Source organism: Eublepharis macularius, chromosome 4 (genome assembly GCF_028583425.1).
Source record: "Eublepharis macularius isolate TG4126 chromosome 4, MPM_Emac_v1.0, whole genome shotgun sequence".
Classification (NCBI taxonomy): Eukaryota; Metazoa; Chordata; class Lepidosauria; order Squamata; family Eublepharidae; genus Eublepharis; species Eublepharis macularius.
Window position 1 is genome coordinate 126,306,473 of NC_072793.1, and position 26,516 is coordinate 126,332,988.

Sequence of the window (26,516 nt, forward strand, 5' to 3'; positions counted from 1 at the left end):
AAATTTTTATAAATTCTTATAAGAAAGCAACATGGAAAGATCACTCATTCTGACATTTATTTGAATGTTCCATAACTAAAGGCTCAAATAGACAATAGCATTTGAAAACAAACAAGTAATACAAATACTATTAAATGTATTAAAAGAACTCCAGGCACCCCAATAACATTCTGTAACAGTTATATTCCAACAAGTTTAATATCCCCCATTTTCAAGCACAGCTACAATCATTGGAAAGTGAGAACGGCTGCAATTAATGTATGTATTTAATGAGGATATTTATGTATTTAATGAGAATATTTATGACCCATTGTTCTCTTTTGTTACAGTTTACAATGAATATAATTTTGCAATAAATATACAAAAATACATTAAAAATTGAGAAAAATACAATACAGTAAGAACAAATACATTATGAAGCCCACTGGTGTTCTAGGCCCAGTCTGTCTGTCTAGCCAACCTCACAGGGTTGCTGTATTTGTTTATTTAGAAAGTTTATACGCCACTTCTTCAGAGACATGCTTAACAAACAGCTAAAAACAAAACCAAAACAAGTCATGAAAAATAAGCCAGGGCATAAAACAACCACCAAATAGCCTACAACGATTATCTTCATAAAACAGTTCTAAGCCGGCTCTAAGACAAATAAAAACGATGGAGTCCCCCAACTGAAAATCTAGGTTTGGGCCTGGCACCGGAAAGTAAGGTAGTTATTAAGCTAGTCTCAAGGAAGAAGGCATTCTAAAGGCAAGGCACCACCACGGAAAAAGCCCAGCCTTTGGTTATCACACGACCCACAGAGAACAGGGTTTAAGAAAAGGACCAGCTAATTCGTGGAATAAAACGGGCGGGGAGACCTGAGCTCACTGGAGGTAGAATACGATAAAAGCCAGTAAATCAGTATTATTATTCAAAATAACAGTGCAGCCAGGAGCTTTAGAAACAAACACACCTGTGCTGGAAAAAAAGGCTTAACTTCCATTAAAACGCGATCGGCGCGCTCTACCTAAACCGTTTACACTTAGGAGACAAAATTACAGACTTCCCAGTCGCTGACCCTCGCGAACCGACTCTGCCTCCATAAGGAGCGGCGCCTTGAAACTGAATTCGCTACGCGCAAGAAGATGCCAGTTCGCACGCGGGACTCCTCGCCCGGCCTCTTCTTTCGGGGCAGTCGCACCGCGACGTTACCCAGCCGGCGCAAATGACGGCCCGCCTAATGGCCTCGAAGGAACCCGGGCACCGTCATCCGGGAGAGCCCTGCTTTCCGGCATTGTCGTAATACATTGTACTTCGGTCCCTGCAATCTTCTTCCTCCGGCGGAAAATGTTCTTTACGGTTCTGGCCGGAAGTGCTGTGGAGCGGATGTTTTTACGGCCCGGTTAGCCTCGCTCGTTCTCCGTTGCTTGACTGGAAGGCCGCCGCTGCCGCTGCCATGGATCGCAGGAAGAAGCCGCTGGATGTGACTGTTGCTTCGGTGAGGAGGGAGGAGTAATTTCACTGCTCTGCCTTGGCTTTCTCCGTATGAAATGGGGTTTCTCGTTGAATATTCATTGAGAAACGGGCTTTATCTGGTCCACGGAAAAGCTTCTGGCGGGGCCTTTAAGGCGCCTCGAGAGTTCCTTTTGCTTTTCTAAATGGGAGAAGTGACTGTCTGGAGGTCTCAGTCTTTGGTGTTGGGACGTTGTGCTTTGCTAACACGCAGAACACCTTTAAAACTGAATGTAGTAGAAGAGCCCAGTCAAGGCGACCTTTTGAAAACTAACATTTATTTATAGCACGAGTGTCCGTGAGCCAGAGCGTGCATCACGTATCAGGGCCGATTCCGGGGAACCAATTGTGCCGGCCTTTTTATTTTTCTCTCGACTTCCTCTGCTAATCCTTGAGGATCCCGACTCAGCCCCGCAACTAGGATGAGCACCAGGCATGGCACCTTTTCAGTTGTGGTGCCAAGACTGTGTAATTCCCTCCCCACGGAGGCTTGCCTAGTGCAAGCCTTACAGTCTTTTATATGCCAGACCTATACCTGTATTTTCTCAAGCGGTTAGGCAATTGATCCTTATCGTGCATGGAACCGTGAATTCTTCTTGAGCTTTTATGGTAGATCTCTAATTTTTTTTTAAGTTATTTTAATTGGCAGCTGCTTTTATTGTTTCTGCTCTCACAAAAAAATTATTGCTTTGAAGTGGTGCTGTGTTATAAGGTTGTTGTCTGTTTTTGCTCTTGTTGCTGCTTATATTGCATTTTTGTGGTTCTAGTGTTGTGTTTATTTTGTATGGAGAGGTGAGATTAGAAGTGATTTAAATAAATGCAATGCTTCATGAAGAAAGTAATGAGAATTGCAAGTTCCTTAATAAAAGTCTTGACAATCTAATTTAGTAGGTCTTTGCCCTTTAAAGGCTTTAAATTTCGTTTCTGATCATGTTTCAAAGCTTGGCTGATTAGTTTACTTAAGCTGGATGTTCTGAAGACTAAACTATAGTAAAGGTTGTTTGTTGACTTGACTATAGACATAAGCAGATACTGAGCCTACTAGTGGCATGGTACAGGAGCTGGATGTTCATATATTGGAGAGATGTATGATTTGTTTTATAGCCTTGATCCTTCCCTCTCCTACCTGTTCTGGAGAGGATCACAGTTGTTGGGTGAATTGCACATACATTATACTTACCAGTACCAAGCTTAGTCATTAATTCATGCACTGCAAGCAGGTTTCCAAGGTCTTAGCAGCTCCTTATCATGCAAAAGATTTTACACTGTCATGTTGTAGCACCCTCAGTGCTAAACACTGTTAACTTGTTTTTCTCTGAAAAAGGTACATGATCATACATGTATAAAGCAGAGAAGGTATCATTGCAATGCAACAGATTGAGGGGAAGCTCAATCTATTTATTTATTTATGTCATTTATAGTCCACCTTTCTCACTGAGACTCAAGGCAGATTACACAATATGAGATTAGTATAATCCGTATCAAGTACATTTCAATACAGTATCAAGGACCTTTTATAAACAGTGCCATAGGGTAAATAGATCTATTTACCCTATTTGCCATAGGGTAAATAGATACAAGTTTAAAATACATAGTATTAGCAAGAATCCAATACAGAGTATAAAAATACTGAAGCAGAACATAATCAATTCCAGGACTAACATTAGACCACATGGAGCACTGGTGGTACATAAGAGTACATATTTAAAGCAGCAGATAATATGTAAGGCAATATAGTGATGAAGTCTATGGTCCCTAACTCATTAGCGAAGCATCTTGCCTACAATACAGCCCTCTCATTTGAGTAAAATGTTGTAACTTGTTAACCCATCTAACTGAAGGGGTGTGTCCTGGTGAAGGAATTTTGTGAGAAGTTTCGGGGCAGGGATTAGAATGCTAGCTGGTCCCTCACCCCACCAGTCTCATGGGAAGTTGTACAACATGGCTCTGTCAGGCTGCATGCTGTGCACCTGTGAACACTAATAGATATATTTGGATTTTCTGAAGTTGCTAATGGTGCTGCTGTTAGTATCCAGCTGTGGTGGTAAACATGTAGATTTTTTTATGAGTAAAATTCTTATGTGCTGTTGACTTTTTCCCCCTTCACTGTTCCTCATCCAGCTGGTAGACTTGAAAGCTGAGCTTTTCCGAAAACAAGAAGAGTTCAAAAAAGAAAAACTTTTGAAAGATGCTGGGATCTCTGTAAAAACCAAAGCAACAAGCAAGGTAGATAAATATAAATTATTGATTTACCCAAATGTTTCGAATGTTAATAATGTTCTCTCTAACTATATAGAGACTTGAAACACTAATAGGTCTGATCTCACTATTTAAAATGAAGGAAACAACAAGGTGTCAAGTCACCTTAGACTATTTAATGATTTTTTCCCATGTATGTATGTATGTATGTATACAAGCTAAGAGAATACTTAAATGTTTGAAAGTCTCCTTCTAATTCTTTAAATACTATTTGGGTGGTGATAATTAATGTTTCTATTGCACTTTCAGATGTTTAAGTGCTTTACATACATTGTCACAGAAATGCAATACCCATGTAAGGTAGGTCAGTGTTATCCCCCTGTTGTTGATGGAGTGAGATACATTTTTATAGGTAACCTGTGATAACAACTCATTCTTACAGCAATTACTCTATACCAGCTCCAGATAAATGGAGATGTCTTCCTTTCTCGGTGTGTTTTAAGTACCTCTGGCTATCACACACACCAAACATAGAAAGAGAGATTTTAAAAGTATATCAATTTAGTAGTATCAAAATTAGTAGTATGCGTAATGAACATTTCTGGATATGTTTAAAATGCAGGCTGGACAGTATGTAGTACTATAGTATTTTTGTTAATCAACAAATTAATATAACTATTGCCAGCTGTGATTTTTCTGATCAATAACTTTTCACTTAGCTCCTGAGGAGTTAGCCGTGTTACTCTGTAGTTGCAAAATAGTAAAAAACCCAGTAGCACCTTTAAGACTAACCAACTTTATTGAAGAATAAAGCTTTCGAGAACCACAATTCTCTTCATCAGATGCATCTGATGAAGAGAGCTGTGGTTCTCGAAATCTTATGTCTCAATAAAGTTAGTTAGTCTTAAAAATGTTATTGGACTTCTTACTATTTTTCACTTAGCTACATTTTTATAAACCTCCAAATTTTTCTTATCAGCCAGCCCATTTTATGTCTGATTAAGAATGAATAACATTGTTCAATTCAGTGGACTGTAATGGAAGAATAAACTTTCCCCATAACACTTTTGAGAAATGGTGGGCTTTGTACTATATCCAGAAATCAAACGAGTTCTAGAGTTGAATAAACTGGAATTTGCTTTTTTTAATATTATGAAGTGGTATCTCATTCTTAAATCGCAATTACGTATATTATATACTAATAGAAAAGTGGTCCTTATTTGTGAATACTTAAATCTGGAGACTGGAGCCATGAATGGACAAAACAGATCTTCCTACACATCTGAAAAATGCCCCAGGTTTGCAGGAAAAATATGAAATCTAAAAAAAATACATTAGATACATTAAAAAAAACTCCAAGTGATTAAAAGGACTCCTGTAGCCTTAATCAGATGTCCTCAGGGGCTATTGCTTGGCAACCATAACAGAATATTATAGACTTGGTTTCTGTCAGGTGGAGGAGGAGGGCAGGCCCCTTTCCAGGACTGTTTTGGCATTTGTGGGAGGACTTATTGGGTCCAGGCCCAGAAACAACCAGCAGTCCTGGTGACTTGCTACCACATGACTTGCATGACTCACCCAGTCCTGGCTGTTTGCTATTGTTCAGCTGCTCCCACCGGCACCCTTCAGTGTAGCTGGGGGCTCCCAATGAGCTTCCCCTGTGGAAGCTCACTAGGAGACTCTCAGGCTAACTTACCTCTCAGGGATGTTTTGAGGATAATATGGAGGCAAGGAGAATGATGTAAGCTACTTTAGGTCCTCACGGGGGAGTATGGCAGTATATAAATGAAGCAAATTAAAAATATAGATGAAGATAGGGGGCAGAAAAACAGTAAGTTGTTTTGTGGGTTTGAAAGAGAAAAGGACATAGGGAAAGGTGAACATACGAAGGCTGCCTGGATGAGGACAAGAGGGAATAGTGTGGGGAACGGGAAAGTGAAATACCCCCAGTAAGTTCTTGCAGGTTTCCCACCATGCAACTGGGCCTGACTCAGCTGACACCACTCAAGTGGGCCATAAGGGAGAGGCTGCCAGAGGAGAGGAAGAGGGAAAGGTAAAGATGGGGACAGGCAAAAGTGGGTGAGAAGGGAGAAGGAAAAGGGGGAAAGGCTGTGGGGGGAAGGGAAAGAGGACATGGTGTGGGAGGGGAAAATGGGACCCTCCCCCACAAGTCCTTGCAGGTCCCCACTTGTTAAGCTAATTCTACAGTCTCAGAAGTGTAGTTTTTAAAGAATGATTTAGAATTCTGTTTGTGAACTTCATTCTTAATCTCACACAAATTTATGCTTAATATGTATTAAGGATAAAAAGCAATGACTTTCAGATTATTATTGCTAATTATAATTTATGTAGTGAGAATTCGAGATTTTTGTTATAGATGAAAAAGCTCTGCATAGGGGAAATCCTAGGAAGGCTTATAGGGATCATATGTTTCCTATTGCTGCTCTCATGGATCTGGCACTGACTATTTGGGATGAAATGATGATTAAATAGTCATAGAACTCATTTTTCAGGAAGCCTGTTTTACTTAAAGGTTTGTATTTTGTTTTGAAAACTGGACATTGCAGAAGCCAAGCATCTGGACTAAACAAAACAAAGGTGTTTCAGATCGAGCTGAGAAAGATGCTGAGCAGAAGATAGAAGAGCAGCAAACGCTAGATAAATCAAGGTATTTATTAATCTGCGAGAAGGGTAGGTTTGACTCTTCATTATTCAATTTGCAGTTTCCTGGTTATACAGTTTGTAAAGTATGAGCATGTGCTGCATGGTATATACTTGACTCTTTGGTTGTGTTCCAGGCTTTGAAATACACAAGACTATATTTGATGATTGTCCTGGTGCCAGATGAATAAGAATTTGTGTAGGGGGATACTTGCAGAAATACTGTGTCTGCACATATGATGGAGGCTATTTCTAATGAACTTGGTTCATTAGACTTTATACTTGAGGAGCTAGAGTTCAGATTCAGACATGGCAGGTGGCTTTGGAATAATCAATCATCTATGTTGTGTGATGCTACTAATGTGTACTTACAAGTCAGTTCTGATCTGGTCAATGACACTTGCTCCCTAACAAGTACTTAAGACTACATAAGTGTGCGAGAGAGATGACCTTCTGAAGAACACTGAGAATTATATGCCACAATATTCTTGAAGGTGTTTTTAAACTGAAGCTTATTGTTTGCTGTTCTTTCTCAGTGCAGCACCTTGAATAAGTGCCCAAATGATCATGCAAATTATTCCTAGTTAACTACAGCTTTGCTTGGTGAAGGGTCACCCCTGATGTCCTCCTTGCAAATGGAGGCTTGTATGTGTTGAGGACAGCATGGGTGGTAGTGCATGGTGAGATTTTTTTGCCTATGTATATTGGCTCCAAGAAATGAGATCTTTCTCCCAAGTCCAAAATGGTAAAATAATAATAATAATAACCTTCAATTTATATACCGCCCTTCAGGACAACTTAATGCCCACTCAGAGCAGTTTACAAAGTATGTTACTATTATCCCTGCAACAACAAGCACTCTGTGAGGAGGGTGGGGCTGAGAGAGCTTGTGGAAGCTGTGACCGACCCAATTTCACCCAGCTGGCTTCAAGGGGAGGAGTGGGGAATCAAACCCGGCTCTCCAGATTAGAGTCCTGCTCTCTTAACCACTACACCAAACTGGCTCAAACTGCCTAGCTGCTGTAGAATGGTTAATTCAGATTTGTATGACTGTATTTTGGGATTTATTTTTTAGGCAGAAACTGGAAGAGAAAGCAAAACTCTATGAGAAAATGACAAAAGGAGACTTTCCAGGTAAATAAAACTATGTGTCTGATATTATATCTTGTTAATCTAAGACTTCACAACAAAGCACTCTTGCTAGCAAGTGGTAGCCTTAGGCTTGGAGGAACTTTGAAGTAACTGTGTTTTTATTTATGTACTTTGTTTATACCCCACTTTTCTCCCCACTAGGGACCCAAAGCAGCTTACATTGTTCTCCCCTCCGCTTTATCTTTATAACAACCCTGTGAGGTAGGTTAGGCTGAGAATGTGTTACTGACCCAGGGGCACTCAGCAACCTTCCATGGCAGAGTGGGGATTCAAACCTGGGTCTCCCAGGTCCTAATCTTATGTTCTAACCACTACACCACATCTCATAATGCCTCAGGCAATGCCATGCAGTTTTATGTTGCAACTGCTCTAAACGTTTAAAATACTTTTCAAAGTCATATCTGCTTGCATTAAGTAAGATATCTTTTATTCTGAATATGGTGGGGCTTTTTCACATAGTTCCTGTTGCACTGAAAGAAAATTTTGGTTGAAAAATAATTTCTTTGACTTTCAGTTTCATTTTTGAACTTGAAATTTGGAAGCCTAAGAAAAGATTTTGATTAGCGCACAATTAATTGACTGGGGGAGGGGGGAAGCTTGTATCTATCTGTAAGCAATGTAGCTCAAAAGAAGATGTCTTCGCTCTCCCCTTAATACTTTTGCCAGTAGTAGTCCCATCCCTGTATACTGATTTTTGTAAAGCGTAGTGGCTTGTTGGTCAAGAGAACTCCCTGTGAGCAAGGATGTTCCTCAGTCAGGTCTTGAATCAGCTGTAAATTCATGGGATGGCCTTACCTTATCTCTCCTGTCTTTGATATGTGAACAACAGTTTTGTATCTTAGGAGGCTGTTATAAAGGTAATTAAGAGAACTTGTGGAGGATATTGAGCCCTTGAAGAAAAATGCTGTATACATTCTTAATATACTCTCTAAGCTACTTCATGCTTCCAAAAGTTGACGGTGCCATTTCTTATATTTTTTTTATTCTTTGTGTATGCTTAATTATGGAGACATGCCCATCCAGCTTCGTTAGTCAGTAATTCTTTTCTCACGTGGACAGTTGATTCATGTTTATTAATTTGAGTGTAGATGTGTATACAGTTTATCAAATCATTCGGGTTACTCAAATCAGTGTCGTTTCAGGTATGTAGCCGTGTTGGCCTGCAGTAGAACAGCAGGATATGCTGTGCCAGCCTAAGCAGAGTTAGTCCTTCGAAGCCCACTTAATTAAACTGAGTAGTGTAACTCTGCTTAGGGTTGGACTGTAAATCAGTGTGGTAAGGCCCTCATTGAGTAAAACCCTGTAAATTATACACCGTTTCACACAGTATTTCTGTTTTGATAAGGACTGACAGGTGCTCTCATGGGGTAAATGTCTTTGTATCCTTATGGGGGGGAAAAGAAAAACAAGCTCAAATCTATGGATAGATGAGCTGGCACATTTAAATATGCTGGTTAATGATGGTTTAACACAAGAAATCAGACTGTATTATGTTATAATAATATTCCATAGCATCGCAGGGACTTCAAAAACAGCATGTCGTCGCTTGTTAAGCCTTGAATCCTGTTTAAAATTATGCAAAAAGCCTCATTCATAAAGCTTTGACTTTACTTCAAGGCATACCAAATGTGAAAAAAGTGAACCTGAGATGTAGAAATCTGTCATAAAGTTTCTCAGTAGTCAGTCAAATATGTTGTTATTAGCTTATAGAGAGTATCCCTCCTCTTTTCTACAAATGATTGCCAGCCCTGGATATATGTGAGGTGACTGCACAAAAAAGGAGCACTAGCTCTCTCTTTCAGCCACATCTAGTATACTAAATTCTGAGTGTGATGTCAGGTGAATGAGAGTTTTCCTTCCCTGGCCCCACTTTGGTTATTTGCAAGTGCTGGGGATGCTTGCAGAATAATAGTATCATGTGTTTGGTCTTTTATTACTAGATGCTATAGTGGAAGAGACAAGGAGGAAGTGTAGGGCTGTGTTCTGCGGCACCTACACATTCCCCCAAACCTTTCATTCTGGCTTAAGAGATACCTAATTGTAGGGTTAGATTTACACATCATGGCCCATGGAAGAAAATATTCCATGAGCTCTAGGCCCCCTTCTTTGACATTCAGCACAATCCATAATTATGCTTGGCTATTGCCGAACTGAAAAAACACGCAAGGCTTGCTTGGGTGGTTTTATAATGTTCGGCCCATTGTCCTGTATTGTAGTCAAGGGCATTGTCAGCAGCAGTAATGCTGATTGCTGCAATTTCATATTGACTCCTATCTCAGCTGGGTACTTTTCAATGCCTGTTATTTAAGAATTGATTTTCTGACATAGATGAAGAAACCGAGGATTTGTACCTTGTGGATTTCACTCAAAAGATCATAGACAAACAGAAAGAAGTACAAGAGCTGTGTGCAAATGAAACTGCTAGGAAAGCAGCTGAGAAGGAGAGTGAAGACGAGAGGCTCTCTGAAATGGAGATTCCACCGCCGCAGGACCCCACTGAAGAATGGTCAGTGGTAATATTGTAGGGGTGTAGTCTTGTTCATGTGATTTTCTTGAAACCTTGCTGTTGCATCACACTGCATTCAGAAAAAGCCCCCAGATCTCTATAGAAAGCTCTTCAGGCAGTTCTTTGCAATCCGTGATAAACTTTTCTACCTATCAGGAGACCTCCTTCCATGTCATTCTCCTTGCCTTGCAGAAGAGATTCCTGTAGGTTATGAAAACAACAAAGAGTCTTAAGACATCTTAAAGATTAATGGATTTATTGGGCACAAGCATTTGTGATCCCTGGCCCTCTTTGTCAGATATACAAAGTAAACTGCAATTTTCTATTAAAGGTGAAGCTCTTCTGTAGTAATAGGGAATTGCCTTCTACTTCAATTTAGACTGCAGTTCTATCGTATTTCCCCCCCTAACGGCACTTATGAGATAGCTTCTGCATGTGCTACTAAATCAACCAGCTAAAATTTGGTTCACCAATCTCCTACTTGTTATGTACCAGGTTCCTTAGATAAGCTACCAGTTACCCTTTTTAGTAGTAACAATCCTCTGATGAACTGGGCTGTAATCAATGAAAGCTTGCTCTAGCAAAAATATGTGCCTGTCTTTTAAGGTCTCAAGGCTTCACAGGAAAAAAGAGCATACCTTTAAATGTATGTGTTCATCAGTCTTTCCTAAGATGAAATGCTTGAGTGGTCCCCAGGCCACATAATTGATATTCTCGGCTGTCATAGTCCTTTTTTACTAAATTAAATGTCTTTGGGAAGAAAATGCATGCATGTAACTACCCCATGATACTGTGGACTATTGGAAATTATTTTCTTGGCTGCTGTTGACATTAAAAGAAAATTAAATGCCATCACATTGCAACCGACTTAAAGCAACCCCTTGGGGTTTTCAAGGCAAAAGATGAATAGAGATGTTTTTCCATTGCCTTCCTCTGCCACTAACATTAGCAAGAATAAAGGTTTTGGAAAAGCTGCATGTTTCAGAAGATCTGTTTTGATAGTTGGAGAGAAAAAAATCCTTGAGAACAGATTTGTTTCTGATATTCTAACTGTGCACACATCAGAAGAAACCCCCCCGAAAGGCAACAATACATTTTCAAGAACCAAAAAGAAAGCAAACTGCCACTTCTGGCTCTTTCACATTCTTGTAACAAGCAACTTAATGAAAGAATAAATCATTAATGGTTTAATCATTAGCACTGCATGCTGGGCGCATCGACACTTGGACAGCTGTGTGTCTATGCCACTGTCAATAACCAAGGAAGAATTCAATGCTAAAGAATACTTGGCACTTCTAATGGGCAATAAGTACTGTCATTTATCTGAATCTCTAACTGTTTTCAATGGCAAAGCCTTGGGAGAAAGACAGTTTTACATTGAAAGAACTTTGACAGAAGTCCCGTTTTCCTTTTGTTTCCAGCTTTTGTTAAAATAGCTGAACAATTGCTGAAGCAATCACTGAATGAGTCTTGGCCCAATAATCGAAATCTATTGTTGCAATGTAATATTAGTGTGGAAAGTCAATGCTGGATCATTATTCTTGCCGCAGGGAGCAGATATTTTGTGCCGGTAAAGTTAGGAGTGATGTGCCATTATAACTTATTAATATTTCTCCAGCAACCTTATCTAAGCAGATAGCTCTCTCACAATGACTTCTTTTTAAAAAATGAACATGTAGACAACTGTTTTTAAGAGGTACTATCTTCAGTCTGTGGTCAGTTATGAGGATGGAGGAGACTTAGTGCTTAAGCATGGTGACATTTTCTCTAAGTCTGTATAAGTCAATGGACTTAGAAGGTATAACTTAGCTAAAGATTGCACTGTTAAGTGATCCCCATCATAATATTAACAACCACCGACTGAAGACCGTAGTCCTTAAAAGGGAAGTTGTGCTGTTACTGCCTTCTGTAAGCAATTATCTGTCCAGTGAATAAATCTCTGTGCTGTATGAATTACATTTTGCTTTCAATTTTAGGGTTGACTATGTGGACTCCTTGGGCAGATCAAGGCGTTGTATGAAGAAGGATTTGCCACATCTATTTCAAATGGATAAAGAGCTTCAGGGGAAGAGGTGATGTTGGTCCTAGTGTATATACTTATTCTTGTAGATGCTTGCGCGCGTGCGCGCGCGTGTGTGTGTAGTAATAATAATAACCACAACATTCGATTTACATACCGCCCTTCAAGACAACTTAACGCCCACTCAGAGCAGTTTACAAAGTGTGTTGTTATTATTCTCATGACAATCATTCTGTGAGGTGGGTGGGACTGAGAGAGCTTTGGGAAGCTGTGACTGACCCACGGTCACCCAGCTGGCTTCAAACGGAGGAGTGGGGAATCAAACCTGGTTCTCCAAATTAGAGTTCTGCCACTCTTAACCACTATACCAAAGAAGAATGTAGTTACTATGCTTAGCTTTGTGTCAAAATGAGTGCGAAGAATTCTGAAGAATCTTTTTTCCCTGAGCCACTATGACACCTAAGCAATCAGTAGAGCCACAGATCTGTTCAGAAGAGATAGTTCAGAACAAAATATGAAAAAATGGGAAACAAGTGAAAACATGTAGCATGATTATGATTAAATAATAATTGTGCTTATGTACTGGTTTTCTAGACAGATTAGTCCCTCACCCAGAGCGGTGAACAAGTTAGTGTTATTATCCCTACAATACGGGTGGGGAACTGGAGCTGAGAGGCATGGTTTACCCAAGGCCACCTAGTCATGGCAGTAGTGGGATATGAACCAGTAGAGAGCTGATTCGCAGCTGAACCATTTAACCACTGTGCAACAGCAGCTTTATTAATTGTGCTGTATTTAGTGCTGTGTTTAGTATGATACTCTGACCAAAGGTGCTTCTAGCTGATAACAAAAATGCCTTTTTTGTTGTCAACTACTATTCAATGGCAGTTGCATATGATGTAGTCCCCACATGTAAACAAAACTGTCAACCAGTTTTACCTTCACCTTTCTCTTTTTTCTCTCCTGTCTCCCATTCTCAGACTTTCTGTCTGGGGTCATTTTTCAGACTTGAGATTTTCATTCCCCATCACTTCAAACATTCCTTCAGGTTTGCCTCTTGTTTTTTTAATTTTTTAAAAAAATTCTAGACTCTGAGCTTCTAGACGTGGATAAGGGGAAAAGTAACTTGAGGGGAAAAGTTACTTCTTTATTTTCACTTGTCTAACTGAAATTATATATTTTATTTTATACATTTAAAAACATTTTTCTGAGAAGGGGTTCATGGCTTCACCAGAGTGCCTAAGGGGCCTATGGCACAAAAAAGGTTAAGAACCCCTGTGCCTGGCACCACCAGGTACAGAGCTTCTATTTTCATCTGCTAAGATTTCTTTCTCCCTTGCATATCTGCTGTCCTCTTGCTGCCCCCAGGTTTGCATTTCACCTTCCTGTTACTAAAACTGCTTTTGCTTGCCATGAAGAGTAGCTCATCTGGATCTTGATATTCTCCCTTTCCTCCCATGCCCACATTTGAAAGCAACGTGGCTTTCACTTTCCCCTGTGTCTTTGTGCCTTCATTCTGCATCTCTCTGTCTTTGCATGTGAGCATTACTTTAGTTCCCCTTTGTCAGAAAGAGTTCTCTCTAATCAAAGAAAACTTAAGATCGATATATTTTTTTATCCCACCTGTCTTCTAACATGGCTGACATGATTTCCCCCTCCTCCTTTTAATCTCTACAACCATTCTGTTAGGTCAGGATGAGAGAGGGTGACTGGACCTTAACTGGGGAGCTTCATGACGTACTGGGGATTTGAACCTGTGTCCCTAGGCCTAGTTTAATCATTCTGATCACTACACTGCCACTTGTGGCATTGGTTTGACATCTCAGCATTTTCTTCCCATCACAATGTAACAAAAGATCCGCCCCTTCTATACAGTTAGGAGGTGGAACGGGTGAAGCAAATAAGGGGTCATTATGTAATGGTATGTATTGTATCTTTACTTATACCCTGAAAATCTTTATGGTCTCTAAAGTGCTACAGGATTCAACTGCTGTTCTACTGCAGATAAACATAGCTGCCTACCTGAAAACATCTTAAATATATATTTCATATATTTCAGTTTATATTTCATATATTCCAGTTGCAGGACACAGGCTTTCAGGTTTTCAAGTCTTTCTCTTAAAACAAAGTTGTCCTTCTCTGGACGGTATTACTTGTAGAATGTTATGATCTCCAGTAGTGGTTTGAGTAAAATGGTTTATCTTAAATCTATGTTCACTGGAATGCCACCATTTTGTTCTAGTAGCTGAAATGGTTACTATCGTCATTTTAGTATATGTTATCAAATTGCCCTTGAGGTTTTGTTTGCCGCTTAAAGAACAAGGAAATTTGTGGAGATGGGAAGGATGTCTCAAAAAGGAACACACAGTAATGGCTACTTATGTCGAGATTTGGCATTACCACTTAAAATCCTTTGTACTTATTTGAAATTGAGATGACAATGCTGACAAAATCTGAAATGTTCTGTATAGGATAAAAAGGCTTTTAATATGTTCCTCAGACAAAGTATCTGGCAAAACTTTATCAGTGTTTTTAAAGCAATGTCCCTACTACACACTGGCATTGTAATGTGTCTCAATGAAATCTGTTGTGTGTAGGGGGGTGTTTTTCCTTCAATAAATAGAACTTGAAAATGGAGGCCCAGGTCACGGCGGTTGCCAGGTCGTCGTTCTTCCATCTCTGACAGACCAGACAGCTCACCCCCTATCTTTCGACCCACGACTTAACTACAGTGGTCTAGGCAATGGTCACCTCAAGGCTAGACTACTGTAATGTGCTCTACACGGGGTTCCCCTTGAACTTGATCCAGCTGTTACAACTGGTCCAAAATGCAGCAGCACATGTCATCACTGGAGTGCCTTCTATGGCACACATAACACCGGTACTGTGCCAGCTGCACTGGTTACCGGTGGAGTACCGGATCAGGTTCATGGTCTTGGTACAAGCCTTATGCGGGCTGGAACCAGCGTATCTGTGGGACTATGAGCCCTGGAGGATGCTTTAATCCAGTGACAAACAGCTGTTAATGGTCCCTGGTCCCAAGGAGGCCCGCCTAGCATCAACCAGAGCCAGGGCCTTTTCTGTCCTGGCTCCAACCTGGTGGGACGCTCTGTCTAAAGAGACCAGGGCCCAGCTGGATTTGCTATCCTTCTGCTGGGCCTGCAAGATGGAGCTGTTCCGTCAGGCATACGGTTGACGCTGTCTGGGCCTCCCTGCCGGCTGACTAGAGGAGAACGTGCCCCCCTACAGGAAGCATCTACTGCCCAGCCTTGTTAAATACCTTTGGGGATGGTTGGGTGGTGGCTTTTGGAGAAGTCTGCTGCTGTATGTTTTTAAAATATTTATATGGTTTTATCAGTTTTAAAGCTATTTGTTTTTAAATTAGTATACCGGTTGTAATCTGCCCTGAGCCTGCTGATGCGGGGGAGGCAGAATATAAATTGAATTAAATAAATTTAATAAAATTGAGGACCTGGTAAGTGCAGGCCACCAGTTCAGGCCATTTAGTTTAGAAGTAGCTCGGCCATACTGGGCATTGTGGGGCAATTGTTACAAAAGCATTTTTATTGTTTGAGCAGTTGGCTTATTGTTCACAATTTTGTTGCTAAAATGCACCTACAGTCCTATGCAGAGTTATTCAGTGGCTTAGACAGGAATAACTCTGCATAGGATTGCAGTGGTGGATTGCTAGTACAGCCCTTTGCAACCCTACCAGGGCGCAAGCTGCCTTCAGTCTGCAACAATAAAACAAGATAGAATTTTTTACTTAAATACAGTGACACTTCTGTATAGTGCATAGGATTGCACTGCAGGAGAAGTAAAGGATTTTGAAACATACATATGTTGAGCTAGAGGAGTGGCTCACAAATGAATGTACCTTGAACCCTCTTTTCTGTGAAGCTAATGTCTTCTCCCTCTGTCCTATTTCCATATTAAAGATGGGCTGAGAACACCCTCTTAACTAAGGCCATCTAATAAAGAGCATATAGGGCTTTTACATAGAATTCGTTAGTCTTGTTCAAGTCATTTTTTGTCACTTATTGCTTCCTAGTTCTTAAGCAGTGCCTCTGTTCTGTTTTAATTAGGCCAATAATTGAAGAGAAGACTCTGTTGTCTGAAGATATGAGAAGGGAACTTCAACGTCAGCAGTGGGAACGAGAGGAAGAAGAGGCCATGCAGAGGCCTGTGGGACCAATACATTATGAGGACATTCGTGAACATGGTGTGCCCCCTTCCTATTAGAAGTGTTTGTCTTGAGGAGAAAGGGGCCATCTTATTCCCAGTGCAACAGCAGTGCTTGGTGTAGCCCCCTGTTGAAGCCCATAAATCTGGATTCTGTCCCTTAAGTTGTTATGCGTTCAGTAAGAAAAAATAATAGCTTATGGCATGTTTACTAGACATCTTGCACTGGATTACTTGGCCTGGAATAAACTACAGTTCTCTAATAATAGTCAAAGAGCAGAGGTCTTTGGCCCTACCTATAAGTATATGCAAAGTTAAAAATCCATCTAAAATACAAAAAGATGGTTCAGGCATTAACTTAGAACTCATGGTATATTTAAAGGTATGATGGACCGACTTATCCTTTCATTTCTTTGAAAATATTGAGACCACCACCTTGGATTAGGTGACCTAGGGCATCTGTCTGTACTAAGGTTCATCTTGGAGGTATAATGTGTGTTGTTTTCTGATGTTGTGCAAAATCTTTCCTTTCAGAGGCCAGACAGCTTGGTGTTGGTTATTTCGCTTTTGCCCGTGATCAGGCTTTGAGGAAAAAACAGATGGAAACATTAGAAATGCTAAGAGATCAGGTAGGAGACGTTAAAGGTAGTATAAACATGTGTTGGGGAAAAAAATCAGGTATGGAGGCTTTCCCTGATAGGTATGTGAGAAGATGGTAGCTAATTTTTTTTTAAAGATAGTGTCTCCCCCCCCCACCCCTTTTTGCTGTACTGTGTAACCTTGCTAGCTCTGGCCTTTCAGAAAGCCATCTGAGAAATGCACTTTGGGTAATTGCATCAGCTGCAACCCTAAACAGGAATATTTAGGACCCTTTTGAGTAGAGTGGTTCTTACTCCCTAATATGTGTTTGGGATTGTAATGATAGACTTCTCAGTAGTTGCTGGGGTTCACGTTTAATAAGTGGACACATTCATGTTCAGTTATTGAGACTGAGTCAGTGTTTCAACTAAGGAAAATTATTCCATTAGTTAAATATTTTTGTTCTGTAACTGTATGAAAGATCTACTTTCCTATAGCAATGTTAGTAAGATTTGAGCTAAAATTTTAAAATGTAGGAGTATTGTGAGCAATGTAATTTTGGAATACTAGCAGAATGACAGGCTGTTGTTTTGCTTCTAAGACCACAGACCAGAGGGCAAAACGTGAGCACTTGAAGGAGAAACGCAAGGCTGTTCTGGAGGCCCGGCTATCTAAACTTCGTGCCAAAAAGCGCTTAAAAGAGGGCAATGCAATAGAAAATGGAGGTATGCTTTTAAAAAATTATTTAAATACCAAGAACGAAAAATCTATGTGTATGTTCGTTACACAGAAATGCAAAAGAAGTGGTCTTGGTTATGCTGGTCAGAAAATGGGGTGTGATTCAACATGTGAAATAACCTACAAAACTCCTTTCTTCCAAAGCTGACACGGTACTGTCCTTCCATAGTGATGTACTCTCGTGAGAGGTTACAGATAAGATGTTCCATTAGCAGCTTGTGGCTGGGGTGGGGTGGGGTGAGGGGAGGAAGTCCATTGTTAGGAAGCTTCAGAGAACTAGTGATGAAGGATACAGACTAATCCAAGCTTGGGCCAAACATACTGTATTAAATTGGGCAAGACCTTAAACAGACCGGGTGGGTGGCAAAAAGATTCCTCTGCAGCTTCTTTACTCTGTTGTGATTCCTGAAACTCTGTTCTTGGGGATCATTAGGAATGGCTTGGGTTGTAGCACTTGGTTGACATGTATGCCTGAAGAGGGAATCAGTAAATATTTGCTCCTTTCATTTCTTGAGCAAGAGGTTCTGTAGGATCCAACCATATTCCTTCCCACGCCCCAGTTTACTGATACAGGGAAGTAGGTATGCAGGCTGCGCTTAGTCTTAATTTTTCTGTCCTTGGGTTTAGTTAGACATTTGAATGCTTCCTTCTGCTTCAGGCAACTCTCTGTGTAGCTTGTGGGTACTGAGAAGAAATTGGATTCTTAAATAGCTAGCAAGAGCTGCTGAAATGGAGATACATAAAGAATGTTTATAATATAGGTTAATCAGGGTACATCAGGCCTAGATAAAGGATGCTGATAGACTTTCATTCTCGCTGTATTTCCTGTCCCTCACTTGGCAATACAGTCACTCCAGGATATGTTGGCAAGCAGTATCTTTTGAGCTGTCTTCTCATGCCCACTGATACTGTGGTTGAGTATATGATTTTTATTTTACCATTAGGCTGGTTTATTTTCAGCTTTATCAATAGTCATTTTTTGTATACAGCAGACCTCACAATTTGTGGATTCCTGACTCACAACTTTGCTTATTTGCAACTCATGCTATAGTCACATGATGCAGTCTCCAGCTTGTTTTTACTCCCAGGTCCCTGTTGTCATAATCATTTTGTTGTTAAATTTGGGTAGCTTCACTACTAGGAGGCAGCAGACCGCCTGCCTCCCAGCGTTCATGGATTTTGAAGCTTATGGGGATCTTGGGCACATATTCCCCAAATGGCAAGAAATTACTGTGTTTAGAAAAAAGTGGATATCCAGTGAGAAATATTGACTCTTAATTGGGTAATGGTTGGACACACTCACCTATGCAACAGCAAAGTGTGACTTTTGCATAACATCTGCTGTAATTATTGTTCTCTCCCAAAACAGAGGCAGAGGTCATTGAGCCAGTGGCCACTGAACCCCCCACACCAAGTGGAGTGGCAAGACCTGTTGCGGAAAGCAGGAAAGTGGAGGTGGTCGTTCAGGAGCGTAAAGATACAAAGCCTGGGGTGCCTTATGTCCGTGAATGGGATAAAGGCAAAGGTAAGAGAGAGAGCGTGAGCTGGAGACAAGACCCTCAAGTTATATAAGGCTGTCACAGTAGGATGACATTCACTAGGCGTAAGCTCTGTGGCTTGAGGGTACCCGTTTTTGGAGTGTGAACAACTTGTTTAGATGTTCCGGCACACGCAAATGCTTACATAACACAGAGAAGACTATGCTGCAGTCTAAATGCTTAGAGGTGGCAAATGGGTTTTAGACTGATTCTTCCTCCTCATAATGTAGCTCTTTATTAACATTCTTGAGGACTCTTAAAATGCAAAAGGTTGCATGAAATAAGAATTTAATAACCATAACTAGTGACTTCCAGATTGGTTTTTCTCCTCAAGCCCCCTAGGGGGCACAACAGACACTGTTATCACAGTACATAAAGCTATAATTTGGATTTTCTTCAGAGCTGCCTTTTCAGTTCTGTAACTACACACTAGAATGTGCCAAAATAAAATTTCTTCACAGAGAAAGTGTGTGTGTGGGGGGAAGACTTGGTTAAAATCTTAGTTTCCATTGCACTGCTCAATTGTAAACATTGAATTTTTCTTTGACACCCCCCTCCCTTCTCTTAATAGAATTCACTTTTGGACTTTGGTCAAAGAAGCAGTCAGATCTCAGGAATGAACGAGATCCAGAATTTGCACCTCCTTCCAGTTACTATATGGGTCAAAAGAGATCGCATGACTTTAAAAGCCAGAACTGGAACACAGCTGGATCCTCATATGAAAAAGGGGAACAAGATCCGACAGAGAGCTTGCCCTCCCCATCCGCAGAGGCTCACAGTGGCCGTTCACAGAGCAGTTGGCTCCCGCCCACGCAGGCCTACAGCAGTGACTTGCAAAACGAACAGCCTGTTTACCATAGTTTGGATGACATGCTCTCTTACTACAAACAAGTGACATGACTGTTGAAATGCTACGCATGATTCCTGGACAGCTGAAGGCGAGTCTCATATTAGAAGAGCGTCAAAAGTGAGAATCCTGAAGGCTGCAACAAAATATGACAGTAGCATAGATCTAAAATACCTTTGCCGTGAGATGGTATAAACTGTATACGTGACAACCAAGTGACTTCTGGCATTACCACGTTAACATTAAAAGCTTCTAGCATAATAATACACTCTTTTAGTGTGTTTATAACACATCTGTGGCTACTTATTGCTCTTCCAGTTTGCCTGCTCTTTCCCATAGATTAGGCAGCCATACAGTAATTACCGTGCTCAGTAGGAATTTTAACTTTAAAAAACAATGGATCACTCACCCATCCTTGCCACTATGTAGACAGTATCTCGAAAGTCCCTTGAATTCAGCTGTAGTTTGCCATTACAGTGGTGGGAGGGGCTATTCCTGCTAGAAGAACATCAGCCCACTCCTTGGGCACACAGCTGTACTTTTCTTTGAATCCCAGCATTAAAGTAGTTTGCTAGATAAGTGTGATCTTGTTTTCAAAGAAAATAGCGCTAAGCATTAACTCACAGGAAGCATGAAAGTGTTCCACTGCCATGATGGCTTAAAGGCTCCTGAAGTTAACCATCCTTCCGTGCTATCAGTTAAGTCCCCTTAAGACTAACAGGATGAGTAGCATATTCTTTTCCTGAGTCGTCTGGATTTGTGGCAGTGTTGAAGAAGCAAGCAGTTCTTGTGGGTCAGTGTTGCCAGAACCCCCTCCACGGTAATGACGGGGAGAGCTCAGATACTAGCAGTGGCTTTATCAAATGGCAGGACACTTATTGCCTGCTTGGTGTGTGTCAAATAATGTCAAAGAAAATAACTTTTTTTTCCTGAGAAAGCTAAATAGATATGCTTACAGATCTGACCAGATTCTCCAACTCCTAAATGTGCATATCTCAGCTGCACTTCTGCCTCTCCTTTTTCTCCTGCTGCCTTGAAATAGATCTGATCAAATTGAACGCTCTCCTGTAATTTAACAAAACATTTGTCCACTAGAGGGCGGCAGACTACATAAATTCATTATCCCTGAGTATACATTGGGGCAAGTAGGAATGCTGTCTGTCATGGAGATTTTCAATATCTTCGAGCAGCTTTATTAGGCGGATGGGTATTAAAATCCAGGTAAAACATCACCTATCACTTTGACTTCTAGGAACAGTGGTGGAAAAGGCATATTAATTGAAGCTGTGGTTATGCCCAGTCTTGGCTTTTTGCGAATGCAATAAAGATTGATGATGATGAGTATTTACCATATATGTGAACAGGCATTGTTTGGCTTTGATCTTGACAAATCAACTTACAGCTGTACATCATTCACTGATGCTGGGCACATCTGTCTCAACTTCAAGTTCACTTTTTAAAGAACGACACTGGTCAATTTTGGGCTCTGTACAACAGGTGAATTTGAACTATGCATCAGATGTTTAGTACCTATCTACTATTTTAATGTGCACATACATAGTTCAATGACACAGGAGAAAGTGTTCCTGTTCATGAGAATTTTTACCATATCATGTGAGCATATTACTGCACAACAGTCCTTAGTGCAAGCAATACAAAATAGGGTTTGGGAATAGATTAAATCTGGTTATTTCCATTTTGAACAAGCATAATAGAGAAACTTTTTTCAAAATTTAACACAATAGCAAACAACTTCTGCTCATCTTTTGCTCTGAAAACCCCACGAGGGGTTGCCAAAAGTCATGTGTGACTTAAGAGTAGTTAATTATGATTATTATTATTCTTTAGCATGCATGAAATAAAAAACACAGGGTTCATGGCTCAGTGGTAGACTTCATGGGCCATATCCAGAAGGTCCCGGGTTCAGTCATGATAGCTCCAGTTATAAGACTGGACACAGCCTAGTATTTCCACACGTGTAAGGACTTCTACTTGCGAAGCATGATTTTCCCACCTCACATGGGAAATTGAAACGGCCTTTGAAATCTTGTTCCTTCCCGAGGAGCAGAATTTTGATGGGATTTTTACACTGCTGCAGGAGGGAAGAAATCTGCCTGGGAGTCCTTGTAACTTTCACAGCTTGAGACTCCTGTGAGCCACTAACTGCAATAATAGACATTTGTGAACTAGATGGTTCAATTGCCTGCCCCACCATAAAACAGTTTCATTTGTTTGTATGAGGTTAAGGAATTGTTAGACAAGTAGTATTGTTCCAATTTTATCCCAGAATTATTACCTAGGGCAAGAGGGAATTGGTTGTAGAAACAGAGCCCTTCAGCTAACCCCACTACTGTATGCCTTCATATTTGTTTCAGTTTGATGCTTTCTGAGTGAGGCATTGTAGAAGTGGCAGGCAAACCTTCTAAAACTCTTTTCTTCAGTTCAGCTGTAAAAATACTTGACAGGCCTGAGTGAGTGATCAAAAGAACATAGGTCTTTACTAAAGAATCTGTTCTAAGGTTTGCCCTTATTATGACACAAGAAAGAATGGTCATGGCATAGAATGTGCTGTCTTTTCTACCTGTTAGTGCTGTGCGACTATTGAAACATCTGTCAAAAGGTAGGCAAGTCCAAGTCTTTCACCGAAGGAGTTTGTGTTGAGTTTGGATTCTCAATTTGAAAATGTTTAATCTTTTTAAAAAGGCTCTTGGTTCAACTCACCCAACACCAAAAGGGATGCAGGACTTTCCACACACACACACACACACTTCTAACCTGCGCAGTGTGGATACAAGCGACTTCCCCACATCGGATCCAGGGAGAGTGCATGTATATAGCGGTAATGCCTTCTCCTGTGTTGAGGGTGACAAATCCAGCCCCCTTTTCTCTCTGAACATGTTTTTATTTTACTGCATTTCTATCCCATCCTTCCTGCAGGAAGCTCAGGGTGATTTACATGGTTCTCCCTCCATTTTATTCTTTTAACAATCCTCTAAAGTAGGCAAGGCTGAGAAAGAATGATTGGCCCAAGGCCATCCATTGAGTGTCGTAGCAGAGGGGAGAGTTGACCCTATGGAGGGTTCATGGGGGAAATCCTGGAGATTTGAGGGCAGTGCTTGGGGAGGGGGGAGTTTGGGGAGAGATGGGAGCTCAGGAGGGAGGTGATGCTGAAGAGTCGGCTCTCTGAAACTGCTGTTTCTTCCAAGTGAGCTGATCTCTGTAATCTGGGGATTCGTTGTAATTCTGGGAGATCTCCAGGACCACCTGGAGGCTGACAACCCTAAACCTAAAGTCAGATACTAGTCCAACACCCTACAGGACTAACTACACATGACATTTCCCTCAGGGACATCCCTGAGTCAGGTGGAGAAATGGGTTCTGAAGTTCTGTATTTTCTAGACAGCGCAGACCCAATTTAGAGTAATGAGTATGAAATGGCCCTATTTGCCCCCTGTGGGAGCTGCGTACATAGTGGTGAGTTATGTGCTGCGTTTCCCCAACTGGCGTTAACTGCTGATTTTCACAGAGGGCTCTCTGCACCTGGATTGGTGCCTGTGATATGTAAATTTAAACTTTTAAAGACATTACTTTTTTTGTATAAGCCTGAGGGTAATAATAATAGGCAGTATATGATTTATGACTAATGAAAATTAAATTGAGGTGAGCTGTTCATAGACAATTTTTCACTGTGAGTCATGGTTTCTGAACCTGCATGGCAACATTCTTTATATTAACTAAATGAGGTGATACTTCTCTTTTGCGCCCCTCTTCCCATTATAACCCATTTATCTTTCAGCAAAGGGCTCTTTCTAGAACCAGGAAGTAGACTTTAAATCCTGATTCAAAGTGAGCATTCTGTCCCCTGAAAGCATCTTGTTACACGCAAAGGGAATTCTCTGGTTCTTTTTGTGTTCTATAGAAATAAACTCCAGCAAGATTTTCTCTAGAGTCAGGGCAATTGGTTGTAACAAGTGATAACTTCATGTGTCTCATCCCTGCTGTTTTGGCTTGAAATCAGAGTTAATTCTCTTCTCCGTTGTACAAAACTGACCTGTGCTTTATGCGCCATTTCAGCTTTCTCATGCTGAAATTCTCCTGTTAAATCATGCAGTTCAGTTGATGCAACTGTGTATAAATGGCATATGTGAAAGCAGCATACAACAAGGTAACAATGGTGGGAAAATGAATGAGTGACAAAAACTGGTGGAACAAAAAATTCACAATAATGACATACAAAAACAACTAGAAAAGGGCATGGCCGTACATTCCCAGTTTTAAAGAGATGTTTCAAACAGTAGGAAAAGGGAATAGGTGAGCTACCTTCATGTCACTCCTGCATGTGCATTCTTGAATTTCTTATCAAGAACTTCCTGCTCCTTGTTCTCTAGAAAATAAGCTTGCTGCCCTTGACTTCCACCTTATTACGGTTTTTGAAAAGGTCACTAACAAATACATTGCATAGAGTTGCCAGACTCCAGGTGGGGCATGGGGATCTGGAATTACAACTGATCTTCAGACTACAGTTCCCATGGAGAAAATGGCAGCTTTGGAAGGTAGACTGTATGGCATCACATCACTGCTGAGCATCCTTCCCTCCCCAGGCTACACTTCCAAATCTCCAGGAATTCCCCAAGCTAGAGTTGGCAGCCTATATCTTGCTCTCAAATATTGCCAAATCCAGAGCTAATGATTCCCCCAAAGTTGTTCTAAAAGTTGGGTGGGAGCCTATGGAGTTCTACCATGGGTGTGTTTGTGTAAGTTTTGCTGACTTCTATCTTATGCTCAGGGCTGGTGCATCCATTGAGGCGGGTCCGGCAGCCAACTTGAGCGCTGAGGCGCCGGAGGGGGTGCGGGATGCGGGGGTGCATGCTGCAGAGCTGGTGGCTGCAGCACTGGTGGCTGAGCAGAAGGGCTGGGAAGCCACCCCAGCTGCCTGCTGTGCCTGGCCCGCAGCTGCTGGCAGCAGTAGCACGGGGCAGTCTGAGCGGGAAGCCTCCCAGCTCTTTCGCTCAGTTGCCCCGTGCTGCTGCCACTGCCTGTATGCAGCTGCGGGCCAGGTACAGCAGGCGGCTGGGGCGGTGTGGGGCAACTGAGCATTAATGGAGCTGGCTTGCAGCGGCATGCTGCGTGATGTCACATGCGGCAACTGTTAGCTGAGTGCGACAACTGTTAGCTGAGTGTAAACAGCAGAGAAGTTACACTGTGCTGATTAAAGAGGCAAAAAGTTTATTTGACAAATACATACTTGAGAGTGAAGAGGAGAGATAGGAATAGAGTCCTTGCTATCTGACTACATCTTTTAGAGAGAATGAATAAAGCAGGAGACAGAAGAAGCAGGATATTGCCCTGTTTAGCCCAATAGGAGACAAGACAAGGAAATGACCCCCAGGAAACAAGAGAGATGCTGCTCTCACTGTCCTAACTAAGTGATCCTTGCTGCCCCCTGCATAGAAGGCTCATCTTCCCTTCTTGCTGCTGCAGTACACCAGATATTGCAATTTCCAACCACAACAACCCTAAAGCTGCCCCTGGCCTCAGGCACCAGAAACTCTGGCACCGGCCCTGCTTATGCTGTTCCTGTGAGTCCCCTGTCTCAGGAGCATTCCAGGGGGCATTCAACATCCTACAACAGGATGGAGGAAAGTGAAAAAGTCATGGTCCGCTAATGGAAATCTCTCTGTCAGCAGATATTTTTGGTGAGATTCAAGCTCTTGATTCACCTGAATAAGCTTTCCATAAAATGGTGAAAGAACTTCTGTACTGTTGAAGAAGTGATGCAGAAAGCATAGGTTCAAATAGCACAGAGAAGAAACTTTCCTTGGGAGTCTGAAACACACTTACTGGAGAGCAAGTCTGAATGAAGCCTGTGAGACTTACTTCAAGGCATCTCTCTGTTTAGGACTGCACTGCGAGAGAGCAAATAGAATGACAGACTTGGGTTGCAAATCCTCACTCAGCCATTAAGTTTGCATGGTGATGTTGAGCCCATCTCTGTTCTTGCGAGATTGCTGTTATAATGAAAGTCACCAGGGGCCTCATGTACGCCACCCTGAGTTCTTTGGAGGAAGGGAAGGATAAAAATATAAGGATCTGGGATTTGAGTCTTTCAGAATTGGGACAGCAGATGAGCAGCTATAAAAAATTTTTCAGAGATGTGTTTTCTTTATTCACATAATTTATATACTGCCTTTCTGCATGCTGGTTTACCATTCTGAAAAGAAAACAACAAAAGAGACAATAGCAGCAGAATCTTTATCATGTATATTAAGCCTGCAATGAGCAGAAGCTTTGCCAAGAGACAGAAAAACCTGGAATAATTTATAAAAGATGGTTAAGAAGCACTGGGTAATGACCAGGATTGCCAGTGTCTGTGAATCAAACTGCAATATTCTGAGCAAGTTCCATTTGCCCATCTGCTGCTGCCAGCACTATGCGTCAGTTGTTTTAAAAGATTTTCAGTTTCATAACGGGAAAGGTGCCAGATATGGAAATGTCTAAAACTGGCATGGTGTGTAGCAGCTCATTATGTGTTTGTGTTAAAGGACAACCATGTCAAAGGAGAGGGTTCTGAATCCAGCCACAGTCTTAGTGATTGGACTAGAT

The 26,516-nt window shown here is 41.2% G+C and overlaps 1 protein-coding gene across 1 annotated transcript; it reads left to right on the forward strand.

Moving 5' to 3' along the window:
* Window positions 1–1,351: 1,351 nt before the first annotated feature.
* Window positions 1,352–20,603, forward strand: CCDC174 (coiled-coil domain containing 174). The gene is made up of 11 exons (XM_054975232.1): window positions 1,352–1,477; window positions 3,613–3,717; window positions 6,258–6,358; window positions 7,427–7,485; window positions 9,832–10,009; window positions 11,986–12,081; window positions 16,115–16,251; window positions 16,746–16,840; window positions 17,392–17,515; window positions 18,898–19,053; window positions 19,638–20,603. Exons 1-11 carry the CDS (start codon window positions 1,436–1,438, stop codon window positions 19,964–19,966), a joined length of 1,422 nt encoding a protein of 473 aa, XP_054831207.1. The 5' UTR covers window positions 1,352–1,435; the 3' UTR covers window positions 19,967–20,603.
* Window positions 20,604–26,516: the final 5,913 nt, after the last annotated feature.

Bases quoted from the DNA above. Each gene is read 5' to 3' on its own strand.
- CCDC174 (XM_054975232.1), top strand. From the start codon at position 1,436: ATGGATCGCAGGAAGAAGCCGCTGGATGTGACTGTTGCTTCG. The intron at 12,082-16,114 runs GTGATGTTGGTC...TGTTTTAATTAG, and splicing joins AAAGAGCTTCAGGGGAAGAG to GCCAATAATTGAAGAGAAGA. The intron at 19,054-19,637 runs GTAAGAGAGAGA...TTCTCTTAATAG, and splicing joins TGAATGGGATAAAGGCAAAG to AATTCACTTTTGGACTTTGG.